This window comes from Eptatretus burgeri, chromosome 2 (genome assembly GCF_056783735.1).
Source record: "Eptatretus burgeri isolate ZD-2024b chromosome 2, Ebu_testis_v1, whole genome shotgun sequence".
NCBI lineage: Eukaryota > Metazoa > Chordata > Myxini > Myxiniformes > Myxinidae > Eptatretus > Eptatretus burgeri.
The window spans coordinates 38432100-38447542 of record NC_140962.1 but is presented as its reverse complement, the minus strand read 5'-3'; the positions used below and the strand labels follow the sequence as shown (position 1 = coordinate 38447542).

Below are 15443 nucleotides of genomic sequence, written 5' to 3'. Positions count from 1 at the left end.
GTTGAAATGGAGAATTATTATGACATCCGGTTTAGCACATTGGCAGGAAGTTGTTGATTTAAGAGGTCTGTTCTTTTTCAGGGAAGCAAACGTGAGCAAGTGTCCTGCTTCTGATGATGTCTATCTGAACCAGCAATTGATGAAGCCAAAGAAACCCACTGTTTGGCAGCGTCTCAAGTAAATAATTATATTTTCCTCTTCTTCACTCTATAACTTGTTTCTGGATGCATACACTTCAACAAATGTACAAGAAATTGATTTTTCAATTTTTTCAATCTAGGCAGAAGTGTCGGAGACGTGAAAAGACTGAGAAGGGCTGTGGTGACGTTGAACATACCATGTAAGTAAGAGAACCTATCCCTTCGGAATGTCGTGACATGAAAAGTACCAACAAAAGAATTGGTATTCCTTGAAGGAAATTGAAGCGAACCCGTTTGTATCTCAGGTCATCTTCCATCTGCTTGGAAGATAGCTTTCGTCACCTTCGTCAGCCAATCTTGTTGCTTAGATATGATGCGAGGAAAAATCGCTTCCGCTTCGCTGCAAAGTTGTGTTGGATGCTTTGGTTTGAACCTGCACTTAAAATTGATTAAATATAAGATTATGAATTATTCTGACTCAGATTTGAACATCACTGTAATGCACATTATCAAGTTGTTTAAACTTCATTGTGATAAAGAAGATTATTTGTAATACTGGATACCACCTGGTGGTGTGAAACGATACACATTTACATTGAGAGAATCGGGGTCTTCTGGAGATGCCCAGTGTTGGCTTAATGGTTGGGGTGGTGGGCTTGGGATCCAAGGATCATGAGTTCAAATCCTGCTCAACTGTTGAATTAATACCAGGTGGGGTTGACTCTGCCTGTCATCCTTCTGAGGTTGGCAAAATGAGTGCCAGTGTGCTGGTATCCTGTGTTGGAGTGGTGACCTGTCCAGGATTGTGCCCAATAGCCCAGGAGACTGCGTCGGCAGCACTGATGCTCTACACAGAGTATGGTCCCAATGGATGCATGGAATGTCTTCTGCCCACCTTGAACTCTCTCCCCCAGATGTGCTACCTAATGTGTATTTCCCTCTGATATATATATATATATATATATATATATATATATATATATATATATATATATATATATATATATATATATATTTTTTTTTTTTTAATTTTCGAGGATTGAATGTAGATACGGTCCTCGTAATGATCCCTGAGGTACCCCATTACTTGCTTCCTTCCAGGTAGACATTCTCCCATTCACAGCCACTCTTTGGTTCTTCACACTAATCCAGTTTGTTCTTTGTTTAAGCTTCTGAAAGTTTACATACACTACACTTCCCTCATCCATCCAATGTTTCACTTTCAAAATCGGCGTGCATTGATTGACGTTGAGGATTCCTGGAAGTGAGAATTCGAAATTTGCATTTTGATGAAATGTTCAGCTGTTTCAACTCCCCATTTCAGCACTTGCCTCTTGAGGCTCAGATAGAGCTCTTTTTTATGCCTCCGGTGACTCCGTTGCCTGAGGCATTTTGATTTGGCGTTGTTTGGCTGTCTGTCCGTCCGTCCGTGATGGGTTTATCTGAAGAACGGCTGAAGGAATCGAAGTCAAACTTGGTACAAGTATGTATAATGATGCAAAGATTAAGTGACTAGATTTTGGAGTCAAGAGGTCAAAGGTCATGTTCGGTAAAAAATTCTGTTACCATGGTAACTTGTGAACCAGTGAATTCAGTTTCACTAAATTTTATTCTCGTATGTGTGATGATGTAAAGATGAACTGATTAGATTTTGGGGTCAAGAGCCCAAAGGTCAGAGGTCATGTCAAGTAAAAATGTGATGCTTGAGACCAGCTGAAGGAATTTAAATCAAACTTGGTACAAGTACTATAATGATGTAATAATGTGGGTGGTGGCTTATCAGTCATCGTCGTGACGTCGAAGAGTGCTAGTCTAGTCTTCTTTAGTATACTGTTTGTGGCTGTGGGTAGCATAATTTGCTTGGGGTACAGCTGCGCCACTGATGCAGTGCCCCCTGTAGGTTGGTGGAGTAATTTGTAATTGGTTCAGGGTGCCAGCGATAAGCATACATACTCTTCATGAAAGACACTGACACCTTCAACGGCCACTAACGAACGCTGGCAGACGGGACTCCAAATTTAACGTCCATCCAATTTCTGCACTTTATGTGGTTCTGCTCCTCCAGGATTACGCATGACTGGTGAAGGAGGATGGTGACCTCTTTGGGGGTTTACACTTTTGCACGTCGTTTCTTTGGGACAGGCGAGATGCGAGGTTGTGGCAGGAATTTTGGAATTTTTTTGGCCACGGTGCTGGCAATAGCTTGCCTACAATTTTGCGAAGGACACCGTTGGATCTGTAACGTTCACCAACATATGCTGGCAGGCGGGCCGCACGTTCAACGTCCCTCCGAAGAACGGCACACACATTGAATCACCTTGCTTGTGAAACACTGGGATGACAGTTTGTGGCCTCGCAAGATTCAAACCCAGCCGAGACGGCTTAAAGCTGAGTGTGGAAGCTTGAGGCACCAAGAGGAAAGAAACAAGTGTGGTTTAAAAAAAAATAAAAACGTCTTGGTGATCTTCACACCCTTTTCACGATGTGACATTTCCTGGTTTCGTTGTCAAGTGTTTGAGGATGCTTCGTAGGGCACCAGTCCATCATTGCTTGTTGTGTGAATGTAGAAAACACAAAAATATCCAGTCCAGTATGATTCTCACCAACCCAAGTGCATTTTCATTCTGATATTGTTTCTTATATGTGACATTGTTTTGAACCACAGCTTTACAAAATCGTTATTTTCTGCAGAAATGTTGAGCCTCAAGTTGCAACAGGATCATATAAAGAAGAGCATGTTGAGCCTCCACTGCCAAAAGGATCTTTTGAGGAAGAGTCCCCATCTGGTGAGTTCTGAGAATGAATACTCTCACGAAATATATTATTTATCTCAGTTGCAAGCGTTTTGGATGTAAGAGGAGACGCCTGAAAATGGTTGTTGTTTTTTATTTTGTTTTTTTATTTTATTTTGTGGGTGATGACTGCTTGTTCCTCATGACCATGACACAAACGACTTTCCTCTCACCGCAGAGACCTTTCCCTTGCATGTTCCAAACATTTTGTTTTGATCCTCCAGCAACACCCTGTCGATGTTTTAACAACTTCAAACCACCTCCTTTCCTAATGGATTGAGTAGCTTCTCTCAAATGTAATACCATCTTTCAGCAGCTTGAATTTTACAGGTTTGGGCAGAAATTTTGAAAATAAAAAATTCAATGGTTGGGGTGCAGGCAATAACTCCCCTTGTCTTCTTGGTCGAGGTCTTCTTCTTGGTCGAAGATATCATGGGTCTTTAACATCCCACCAGAAATCAATGCTAGTCATTCCTTCTTGAGGTCTTGCTACAGATTAGGCAAAGCAACGTTTTCTGAATGCAATTCCTCTTTGGGTTGGAATTAGTGGGACAAGTTATTTTCTCAACAATCTGTGGAGAGATATTCATAATCTCTTCGGTTTATAATACAACATAAAACTCACTGACAAAAACAGACTTCCACACTCAGAGTACATACAAAATAATACCTATATCCTCCTGTAATATGTACAGTACACAACAAGCATGGCACTACGTAGAGCACAAAACTCTGCCAGGCTGAACAGTTTTTGTTTCATTTTTCCACTGATAGGCCGGACCTGCATCCGGACCTTAACCAAAATCAAATCAGCTTGTCATTGTCATCTACCCAACTCATCCACCAACTTTTGTCATAATCCGTCCAATGTTGTTTTTGACCTCATCTCTCAATGGTGAAGAATCACTTCAAAAAAACATGAATTAAATCCTGACCAAAATCAAATCAATTTGTCCTTATCACGAACCAAACTTCTCCACCAAGTTTCATCTGAATCCGTCAATAACTTTTTGAAATGTCGTGCTATAATGTCGTTTTTGGTGTTATATCTCAATGGTGAAGAATCACTTAAATTCTCGTATGCGGATCCGAATCTTCACCAAAATCTCTTCAATCCGTCCTTGTCATACACCCAACCTGTCCACCAAATTTTGTCCGAATCCGTCACTAACTTTGAGATATCCTGGTCACAGACAGACAGGGGTGAAAACATGGCCTCTGTCCACTTTCAGTGACAAGCATGTCTCGCCAGCCTGGGTCATCAATCGAGGATCCTCGAGTCATTTGTAATTTCATCCTTTGAACATGTCAACCAACCATGGGAAATAAGGTGAAGCAATGTTTTGGGAGTGAGCTCTTTTGCTTTAACAAGGGCTAACTTCCGATAAAACGCTTCCCACAGCAGTTGTCATACCCCACTCGATACTTTGTTTAGAACGTTCATTGTCATGTTTTTTTTTTTTCCTCATCGACAGAGACTTTTAATAGTCTCTTGATAAGTCGTAGTTTTTCATGAATGAGACGACTACTGTGATTGGTTATAGATTATCTAAAATTTATGCTTTAGAGGTACAACATAATGAAGACATGTGACCAATAATTGCACCAAGTTCAAAACCATCAGTTTAATGAGCCAAGTAATGAACATTCTTTCATTGGTATGTTTTGAAAAAAACAAACACGCAACCTCTTCGGTGTTTGTTCAGAAGAACGATAATGGCACTCGGTGGAGCACATCGTCTCGTCTGACGTGATAATTCTGAACAAAAACACCATTGTTCATGAAACACACTTATGGCCCAAATACACGCATCATCCATGCACCCCATTGTGTCACACACAGTACATTGCCATTATCTGTAGCTTTATTGATTATTGATTGATTTTTGGGATATTTAACGACCCTTTGTTCACATGAAGGGTAAATTGCCTCAATGTTAGTGGATGTGAAAAAAAAAAATCAAACTATATTCCCCATGAATATAATCAATCATAGATATGAAGTTTCACATCAATCTGAAAAGTGGATCTGGAGAAGAACATGAACGTTTTTACTTTGAATATAGCCATCAGACCACCTGAACAATGATGTCAAAAATTTAATTATTCAATCATATCAGGTCATTGATCAGATGAATTAAATTTCAGATTTTTCGGACAAGGATTTAGATTCAATCAATTATGGCTGGAATACTACTTCACTGATGACATAACTATTATCATCATATATAATGATGACATAACCTCATTGGAATTGATAACATATGCCAAGTTTAAATTTTTTTCTTGAAGCAGTTTCGGACAACATGATGTCCAGCACAATAATTATCAATCATATATTCTTCATGGGAAGTCCCTCAAATGCTTAAATTTTTGCATCGAGACAAGCTGCAATAGTGAAAAACAATTTTATACCGAAAATATAGAGATGTGAATACGCGCGTGCGCACAGCTGTTGAATTAATACCAGGTGGGGTTAATTCGACCTGTCATCCTTCCGAGGTCGGCAAAATGAGTGCCAGCATGCTGGTATACTGTAGCGGAGTGGCGATCCGTCCATAATTGTGCCCAATCGCCAAGGAGACTGCTTAGGCAGCACTAACGCTCTGCATAGAGTACTGATGAGGATTTTTTTCACCCAACCTCATAGTGATCGTTGTAGAATTATTGCGTTGTTGTGGAATCTTATTTCCCTTTCCGGGTTTAACGTCGAGCCGACTCGGTTTTAAATGTATCGTGTTCCTGTTCCCTCGTACACTTTGCACAATGAACTTGAGAACCCCCATGAATTGCAATATTATTTTGTTCTATTTTATTTATTCTTACTTTTTTAGTTAACCGTTAAAGGTTAAACCAACCCGATTAATTCATTTTCCACACCATAAAGTACATTACATCAGAGAGGTTTATTTTAACTTGGTACTTGGTCAGGCCCAAGGAGTACAAGCCACCGAGATGCTATACATCACACGTGCTTACACTCTCTTGGAGTACAACCCACTGAGATGGTATACATCGACACGTGCTTGCACGAAAACAAGATTACATTTCAAAGCATTTATACTTTCATGGGAGAGGGGAAGGGGCTGTTAACTCGAACTGCAGTACGAGTCTACTAGGTGAGAAGCACACAACGTAATTACGGCAAAAGTTTGCTGTTATCAGCCCAGGTCACACCGCTCCACAACAAGACATATTTATCAACATTTAGGGCAAAAGACTCCTGGCCAAAGGGAAGGAACACTGTCAGCTAATTCGACTTACAGCATACATTTATATAATTATTTCTTCCACAGTACGGTCCTAATGGATGGATGGATGGATGTTTTTGGGTTGCTTTTCTTCTTTACTCCATGAATGAGGCTCATGGAAGACCAATGTTGAACAGACAGTGGGCTCGTCAGACAACAATATGTAACAATGAGTAAAGGGATGAACGAACAGGAAAAGAACAGCAGGGAGTGGCGGAAATGCATTAACAAAGAAAGTAATATGTTTGGGTTCGGAAGGGCCAATGGGGATAACAAAGATCATGGTCAGGAGAAGGGATGAGGTGAGATGTTGGCACACTGCTTTGCTTGACACCTTGGAGGGAAGAGTGGGAAAGAACTGCCTCTGGAAGGTGATTCCATTAATGGGAAAAGTGAGGAAGAAAAGAGTTTCGGTGAACAGTCAGCTTGGAATTTGAAAGTTTAACGGTGAGGGGATGCCTTGAAAAACTCGTGAATCCTGAAGTTGCTGGAGGAAATGGAGGATTGAGAGAGAGAGAGAGAGAGAGAGAGAGAGAGAGAGAGAGAGAGAGAGAGAGAGAGAGAGAGAGAGAGAGAGAGAGAGAGAGAGAGAGAGAGAGAGAGAGAGAGAGAGAGAGAGAGAGAGAGAGAGAGAGAGAGAGAGAGAGAGAGAGAGAGAGAGAGAGAGAGAGAGAGCAATTTTGTTGAAAAGATGGAAAAGCAGACCACAGACCTGTATACAAGGTGCAAGCAACACACACTGGGCTTGGCCTCATTGCAGGACGAACCAAAATTTTGAGCTTTACATTCCACAGAATCCAGAAGAGACAGATGTGATGTTGGGGTACCACCCGATAAGCGAGAGCAGTCTCCATTGAGCTACAGACAAAGGCCTTGTAAACCGAGTCGCTCTGAATTTCCAAGTAAAGACTTTTATGGAGAATGCTCAGTCTGCGGTCGGCTTTTGAGGCCTGCTTTGTGACATGGTCATCCCAGGAGAAGTCAGGGCTGATCGTGTGGTTTCATTGCTCCAGAGACTGAACGTCTTTCAGTGGCTAATTATGACAATAGATAATTCGGTTTTATCCTTCCAGAAGGACAGTGTGGGACATTTTCCAGGTTTGAAGGTCGTGTTCCATTTATAAGACCATCGTCTAATCAATTCTAGATTGGCAGAGTGGTGCAGCTGCACCCTTTCTTACGGTTGGTGTTCTATGATCCTGCTCCCTACTTATCTTTCTTTGTATCATGTGCATGTTTGTTAATGTTCCCACATTTCTCCTTTTTGTTTTTCTCAGAAGCAGTCATGAAGGCCTACCTCCACTCACACAGACATGTGTTGGATGAGTACGTTGAGTCTCACCTGAGTGTGCTGCGTGGGTTCGTTTGTGACAATATCCCCATTGAGACAGTGGAGAGCTGGATTACTGCGAAGCAAAGTGAGTACCAAAGACAGACTTTGAAGCTGAGATCAAGAGGCTTGGGAGAGATTGGGCAATGATCACGTCAGTCCACTAGACAATTAATTGTTTTCATCATATTTAATCTCATCTCTCATGAAACAAGGATTTTTTTCCTTTGAATCTTTCTTCATTCTTCAAACACAATTTTGATGAAACTTGACCACAACCTTCATCAAACGTGATGTATCGAAGGTTTGTTCATTGCACAAGAAAAATCGAACAGTATTTACTTTCTTCTCCATTAAATATTTTGTGGGTCATCCAAGCCTACCAATGGTTCCCTGGTTTTCTTATCCAGCCACGACCAGGTGAGTGCCCAGGGTTATTGCCCCTATTTTTGTCATATGTCTGTACTGGTTTGTCTGGCTGACAGGATGGTCTCGGCCCTCGAAGTACACACACTCACCTCTAAGCTGTCTCACCTGGGTTTGAATCTCGGACCACTGAAAAAACAGTCATACCAGTGTTTCACAGAAAGGATCATTCATCAATGTGTGTGCGGTCCCTTGGATTGACGTTAAACGGGTGTCCCATCTGCGAGCATTTCTTTTTTTGTGGATGGAAAAGATCCCATGGTATCTCCACGAAGAGTATGCAAGGTATCCTGTGAGTACGCTGGAACCCTGAACAAATTCCAAATTCCTGTCATATCCTGAAGGGGCACTGCGTACATCAGCGGTGCATCGGTGCCATCAGCCAATGATGCCACTCCGCAGCCTTGCACTCCTGACGAATGAAGAAGACGACTGCTTTGTTTGATTTGAAAATATAAATACCTTTAGTATCCATTCAGAAACCTGCATTTGGCTTCTTTATTGATGTCCAACAGTTTCAGATCTGTTTGTTGTTTTTTTCTCCACCATTTTTCCTTTATCCTTTGTTGAACCGAATCCCCCATTCATAAATTGCTCCGTGTCTGTCAGGGCTATAGAGAGGTCACACATTTACCTCTGAACTGTCCAGACTGCTTTGATTCTCATCCTGAGCAAACACTGTCAAATGCACAGCTGGTCTTCCTCATGAAGGTTAATGTGCAACTGTTTTAGGCTTTTTTTTGTTCTGACGAAGGGTTCATGCCACAAATATCAGCTTCGCCTCGCTTAGAGTAGCAGATAGCATTGCTCGATCAATGTCCTCACTGGCGATTCCATCCGTTTCGTAAAATCAAATTGGTGATTTCCTGGTGGGACGTTTAAGAAGTCTAAGAGCCCTTGACCTCTTACTTGAGGACATGGTATACGAACAACTGGCTTACCAAGAAGAAGACTTAAGTTTGAAATTGACGCCCACACAATTGACACACCTCAATGCGAGCGCACACACACACACACACACACACACACACACACACACACACACACACACACACACACACACACACACACACACACACACACACACACACACACACACACACACACACACACACACATACACACATACACACACACACACACACATTATTCTGTCCATTGATATTTTTCTGTCACCAAATCTGTTTTATGTTGATTCTGCCTCTTCTTTCCAGGATGTGCTCTCAATGAAATTGAAAATGTTGAGGGTGCTGACAATGAGGAGGTGGTTGAGTCAAATGAGTTTCATGAGGTCAAGCACCGACACGCAAACTTTGAGGACCATGCCGTGGTAAGCATGACATTGGATTACCGATTATTCAGAAATGCCCCGGTTTACGTTGGGGACGTCTTCCTGGCATTGCTACTTCACGGATTATGTTTCATTTTTTCATGTGATAATCTCCTTGATTTTGATATTAATTTTTGATTCTTGACAGTTGTATTCAAATACACAAACGTATTGATAAATTAAAAAAAACAATTACCAGACTTATTTAAATAAAACCCTTCCAGAAGTGGTCAAAGTTGGCTGTACCTCTTCTTTCTTCAATGAACATTGGCATTTTTATTGTTAGTACACACTGTCACCTGAAACAAACTAAATAAACCAGCAACATCAAGGGTACATTCACCAGCATCCATTCAATGAATAACATCTACTTTAACTTCTAAGTGACAATTTTACAATACCTCTGAGCCACTCTACAATGCAGTACATTTCTTAATGTGTGACGCAAAGTGAAGCAGTTCTATCTGCGATTTTGCAATCTCCCCATTTGGTACCTTAGCGATGTATTATGGCATCTTTGCCGAGAGTATGGAATCATTTCAATTTTTGCCTTAGCATTTCAACACGGATTCATTATTCTTCCCCAACCGGTTTCACCGGGGGAGACTAGAGCTTTGCACTCCATCTCATCGTCTGTCCATAGCACCTGTGGTTTTTCAGACTTTTTCCTCATACCCTTTGACATATTCAACTGAAACTTGGCACGTGGCTTTTTCCTCACTGTAATTCACGGACCGGTGTTTGTGAGGTTGTGGATTTGTTTGTTGGGCTACTTCTCCTGCAGTTCTGGTCCAATTACATCCAGACTTGCTGCAGAGGATCAGCATCACCCCAAATCATGTAGAGGGTGTTTTTGTCCTTGCCAGTGGTCTTGAGGGGGTTAGTTGGGTGAGGGCAAATTCTCTATGTGAATGTGCAACATTGAGTGCCGCCTCCAGGTGGAGGGGAAGGGGGGGGACAGTTCACATCTCCACCATTTACAGTACAGTATTTCTGTCCTCACTTTTCCAGTGTACTGAGGTGTTTCGAATTATCAGCAGTTGGTATGTTTTTCCTTCATGCACATACACCATGTAATTTATTTTTCCTATAAGGAGCTGTCACTTGCCTGTAAACCGCTTAAATAAAGGTATGCATCAGAAGAATGTGTTGCATGCTTCAAACAAGATCACCCATAGGGCGGGTACTCTGCCAGTTAGAATAAGTTGCAGGAAAAGTTTTATATGTAAAGAAAAAGAGGTACAAGCTTTTGGTATAATTTCTGTGCCTTCCTTTCACTTTCTGGGAGCTGGAACACCTTACGAGAGAACTAGATAGAACAAAACATGGTGGGAAACACAGCAGGGTTGAGGGATACGACGGAGGGACAATGGAAGAAGAATGACAGCAAACGGATGAGGAGATGCTCTTTCATCGGAAATCTGAAATCTGAAATATCTGAAATCACGTCCTTGATTTCTGTTTCGATAAAAGATGATTTTTATTTGGACTTACAGGCCCCATATCATTCCGATAGAAGATTCCATCATCGATGTAATTACACTGAATCAATAATGTGTCATTTGTGACATATAATGATCATCAGACATCTCATCAAAAATATTGGGGAAAACCATCTTGAGGCAAAGTTGAGGAGGTTCTGAAAACTCCAATCATTGTTTTTTCCATTCCTTTTTATTTCCTGAATTCTCATGCTGATTCCCATCACTGACCACCAACCCTCCCCACTCCTGTTCTCACTCGCTCTTTAAACTTCAAAACAAATTCTCCCTCTTCCACTTCCTGCCACGAAACTCGATTCACTTGTGCTGTGTCCATGTAATAGTCTACTTATTCTCCTTTTTATCCCCTGTCTATGTAAAGTTCTTCTTTCTGTGATTTAGCTACGACATAGACTTCTGTATCAATAGGTACAAACATTGTGCATGATGACACATCGAGAGAGTATATTTTAATCATTTTCCCACATTGTAACTAATGTGTAATAATATCACTTCTTGTCATCTCTTTCAGGTTGCTTTGAAGAAGGCAAATTATGTGGCGGAACCAGAAGTAAGTTTGTGTGAATGTGGAGATAATGATGTTTTAACTGCTGAACCAATACGGTTTAATTTACCCCTGAACTGTCATGATAGATCTTTTGTCTGTTGGCCCCTGAGGCTGTGAGTCTCTGTGCGTTACAAGCTTGTGGTTATCGCTTTGGTGTAAGTTATCCTGATGACATTGATGTGGATTTTTTAATACCCACCTTGTTGTGATCGTTGTCCTCCTGAAGGATTCTAACTGGCCGATTGTGGAATCGTATTTGACTTCAGACAGATTTTAACGTTTGTCCGATTTGATTAAAAAATCCGACAAAAACCCTATCGACACTGATAAAACTGATGTCCACACAAGTCCTTCCTTGTGAAACAATTTATTTTCTAATTATACACCATACACTTCTCACCCTTGAACAATGAACTTAAGAATCCCCATTTGATTGCAATATTATTTGGTTCTATTTCATTTATTCTTACTTTAGTTAACAGTTAGACCAACCCGATTCAATTCACTTCTACATTACATCAGAGAGTTTTATTCTAACTTGGTACTTGGTCAGTCCCAAGGAGTACAAGCCACTGAGAAACTATACTTCCTCACGTGCTTGAACTGAAAACAATTTTAGATTTCAAAGCATTTTATACTTTCGTGAGAGAAAGAGGTTGGGGGATATTCACCCAGACTGTAGACGTGTCCTTAAGACGAAAAGCCACTTCGTACATTTCTAAGCAAAGGTTCATTTATCAGCTCGGTCACTCTGCTCCAGAACAACACATTTCTTATCACTTAGGGCAAAACTCTTTTGGCCAAAAATGACAGCCAATTCAACTTGCAGCATAAAAGTTACATTTCTGAAACTCCATTTGTTGCAATTTGAAATACATTAATATAAATTTTTCCCCCACAACATCTTCTGGAATGGATTATTCAATTTTTTTTCTTTAATGTTTTTATTCTCTTTTGCAGATCCAAAAAGAAGCTGCTGAAATGGAGTTGCTGCAACATGAAAACATTGGTAAGTATGGATTTTACTCAAACTTATCACAGTATGAAGAAAACAAGTCACAAATTGTGCTTCTGTTGCATGAATGTCTCATTTACCACTGAACTAATGACTTTTCTAAAATCAACCATGACTGGAGTGCAAGTTTGCAAATACCCTTTTGGATGCGACTCTTCATACAAAACCAATCAAAGTACGGAGGAGCTCGTTGTGAGCCCAAGACGATCCATATCTGATGCCCAACTGCATCTGCGGATGTCCTCTTGTAGTTGGTTGACCTTTTTCAAGGAGGTTAGTGATAGGATTGCACACCGGCTACCGAAAAACACTTCATGCCACAAAACACATAAAAAACGCAAAGACAACTGAAAACACACTCCGTGGGAGTATCTACTCAGGGCAGCTCACGAGATGACGAGATTGGAACAAAGCCTTCGGGACCCCCATTCCTTGATGATAGGAGTAAAATCACAAGGTAATGACCTTTCTGCGTTGGATTGCAGTGGTGTGTGTCAGAGTGGTGCTGAGGTGTCATCTATCAGACAGCGGTCTCCTCGGGTTAACGTAAGGCGGTCCATTCAGGTTGGGTGCCGAGACTGTCCTTTCCATAAGAGAGGATCATCACCTGTCTCTGCTATCATGTGAGCTCCAGCGTTTAAACATCAGTGGTGTAGCACTTTCTGAGGTTCTGAGATTGGATATTGGTGAGATCACGGTGGCTTGTTACACCGACTGGTCAGGTTGCTCTGATGATTACCATGCCCAAGGAGTTGCTGCAACTGTGTCCACGATGCAGACTCCTATGATAATTGAGGTAATACCGGTCAACAAGTGCATTATGAGGATGAGAATTCGTCACTATTTGGGTGTCATTTCCCTGGTTTCTAGATAGGCTCCCACTGAGGCGAGTGATCACACTGTGGAGGAGGCATTCCATGCCGCGCTCGAGTCTGTGGTTCATTACTGCCCAGGTGAGATCCTCTTCAAGTCTTGGGGGAGATAAATGCATTGACTGGTGGAATGACGATGGACATGAACAGGATCACCTTGCGTGGAGCAACTGCCGGATTTATTGGCGCATGCACACACATGTACAGGCCTGAGGAATACAGTCAATCAACCAAGCATATAATTCACAATTTCATTACATCTCCCCTTTCAGTATGAAGAGAAAGACTGAAAATAGCAAAAGCAGGTTTATGTTCCATAAAAAATAACAAAAATAAACTATAACCAGCTGACAAATACTCAAAAGCCACGCTATATGATTGTGATACAACGTATTCCTTCAGCCTTTGAAGCAAGGCGCTGGCGCTCTGTGATCTGCGGCTCGGAGGTTGAGGAAATTGAGTTGAGTTCTCAGCACTTGAAGATGGTGTTGGTGCCATGTCCACGGTGCTCTGAGCTTCTTCCAGAGGAATGTTTAATTCTCCAATGTCTGGAAGTGGTGGAATGGTCACTGGCTCAGGTGGAGATTTCCACACCTGTCCCGTGTTGCTGTGGTAGGATCTACTGTTGGCCGTGGTAACGGTACAATCTTGGTGTGGATAGTTTGCTGGATACAACTGCAGGTACCCAGCCCTGTCTGGTCTTGATGTGGGCAGCATCACCAACTTGGAGCTCCATTCGAAGTTTCATCCCTCCATTAGAATTATAGAATTTGGTGGACTGCCTCTGACTCTCCAGGAGCTGCTGACAAGTATCTGACATGACAGGCTTTCACTGTAAACAGGTAATTTATCCCTTAGCCTCCTGTTCATCAAGAGTTGAGCTGGAGAGAGTGTCCTGCTAATAGGAGAGTTGCAGTGGGCAAGGATTGCGAGTTGAATGTCTACCGTCTTCATGTGCCCTTCGCAAAGCCTGTTTCATCGTCTGAATCACATGCTCAGCTTGACCGTTGGGTTGTGGATATGTTGGGGATGAGGTTGAGAAAATTATTCCCCATTTGTGTCCAAAATCCTTCATTTCTGCAATACCAAAGGGAACGTTGTCGGCGAATACTTCCTCCGGTATGCCATGGGAGGAAAAGTTCACTTTCATTGCTGAGATGACCGCGCTAGCCGTGAGCCCATTTTGCTGTGACACTTCAGGAAATTTTGAGAAGTCGTCCACCAGGATGAGATAGTCTTTTCCACCGAAGTGAAATATATCGGCACCCAGCTTCTGCCATGGGCGATCAGTGACACTCTGCGGGATGAGTGGCTCTCTGATTGGCAGGCCGAAATCTGGCACAGACCCCACACTCAGCAACACCTGATTCTATGTCTCTTGACCTACCTGGCTGGTACAAAATGGGTCTAGCCTGCGCCTAGCACATTCCCGCTCCGAGATGGAACATAAGCATCATTCCAACTGACTGGAAAAGGGGCCTTCTTGTCCCTCTCTAAAAAGGGAAGGGTTATCGCCAGGACTGCAACAACTACCTCAGGGTGATGCTGCTCTCAGTGCCGGGAAAGGTCTTTGCTCAGATAATTATTGCCTGCGTACAGCATATTATCAAAGTTTGTGAAGAAAATATAATAACATTTTGTGTGATCACACAGAAATAATCCAAATTGAGCGTTGCATGCAGAACATGTTTTTGACTTAATGCCTGGTGTTGGCTTAGTGGTTGGGGTGGTGGGCTTGGGATCCGAGGGTCCTGAGTTCAAATACTGCTCAGTTGTTGAACTAATACCAGGTGGGATTAACTCGACCTGTCATCCTTCCGAGGTCGGCAAAATGAGTGCCAGCTTGCTGGTATACTGTGTCGGAGTGGCGACCCGTCCAGAATTGTGCCCAATCGCCAAGGAAACTGCTTAGGCAGCACCAATACTCTGCACAGAGTATGGTCCCAATGGATGGATGGATGGATGAATGTTTTTGGGTTGCTTTTCTTTTTTACTCCATGAACGAGGCTCGTGGAAGACCAATGTTGAACAGACAATGGGCTCGTCGGACAACAATATGTAACAATCAGTAAGGGGATGAACGAACAGGAAAGAACAGCAGGGAGTGCCGGAAATGCATTAACAAAGCAAGTAATATGTTTAGGTTAGAAAGGGCCAATGGGGATAATGAAGATCATGGTCAGGAGAAGGGATGAGGTGAAATGGTGGCACACTGCTTTTCTTGACACCTTGGAGGGA

At 42.0% G+C, this 15443-nt stretch overlaps 1 protein-coding gene across 2 annotated transcripts in view; it reads left to right on the top strand.

The window, feature by feature from the left end:
* LOC147031840 (uncharacterized) overlaps positions 1-15443 on the top strand; it is a 53320-nt gene that overhangs the window by 5184 nt on the left and 32693 nt on the right. For both annotated transcript variants that reach the window (XM_085868258.1, XM_085868251.1), the window contains exons 4-10: positions 82-177; positions 281-340; positions 2832-2926; positions 7461-7601; positions 9154-9269; positions 11283-11321; positions 12279-12327. In XM_085868258.1, the coding sequence (XP_085724384.1) occupies positions 82-177; positions 281-340; positions 2832-2926; positions 7461-7601; positions 9154-9269; positions 11283-11321; positions 12279-12327 (596 nt within the window). The remainder of the gene's footprint in view (positions 1-81; positions 178-280; positions 341-2831; positions 2927-7460; positions 7602-9153; positions 9270-11282; positions 11322-12278; positions 12328-15443) is intronic.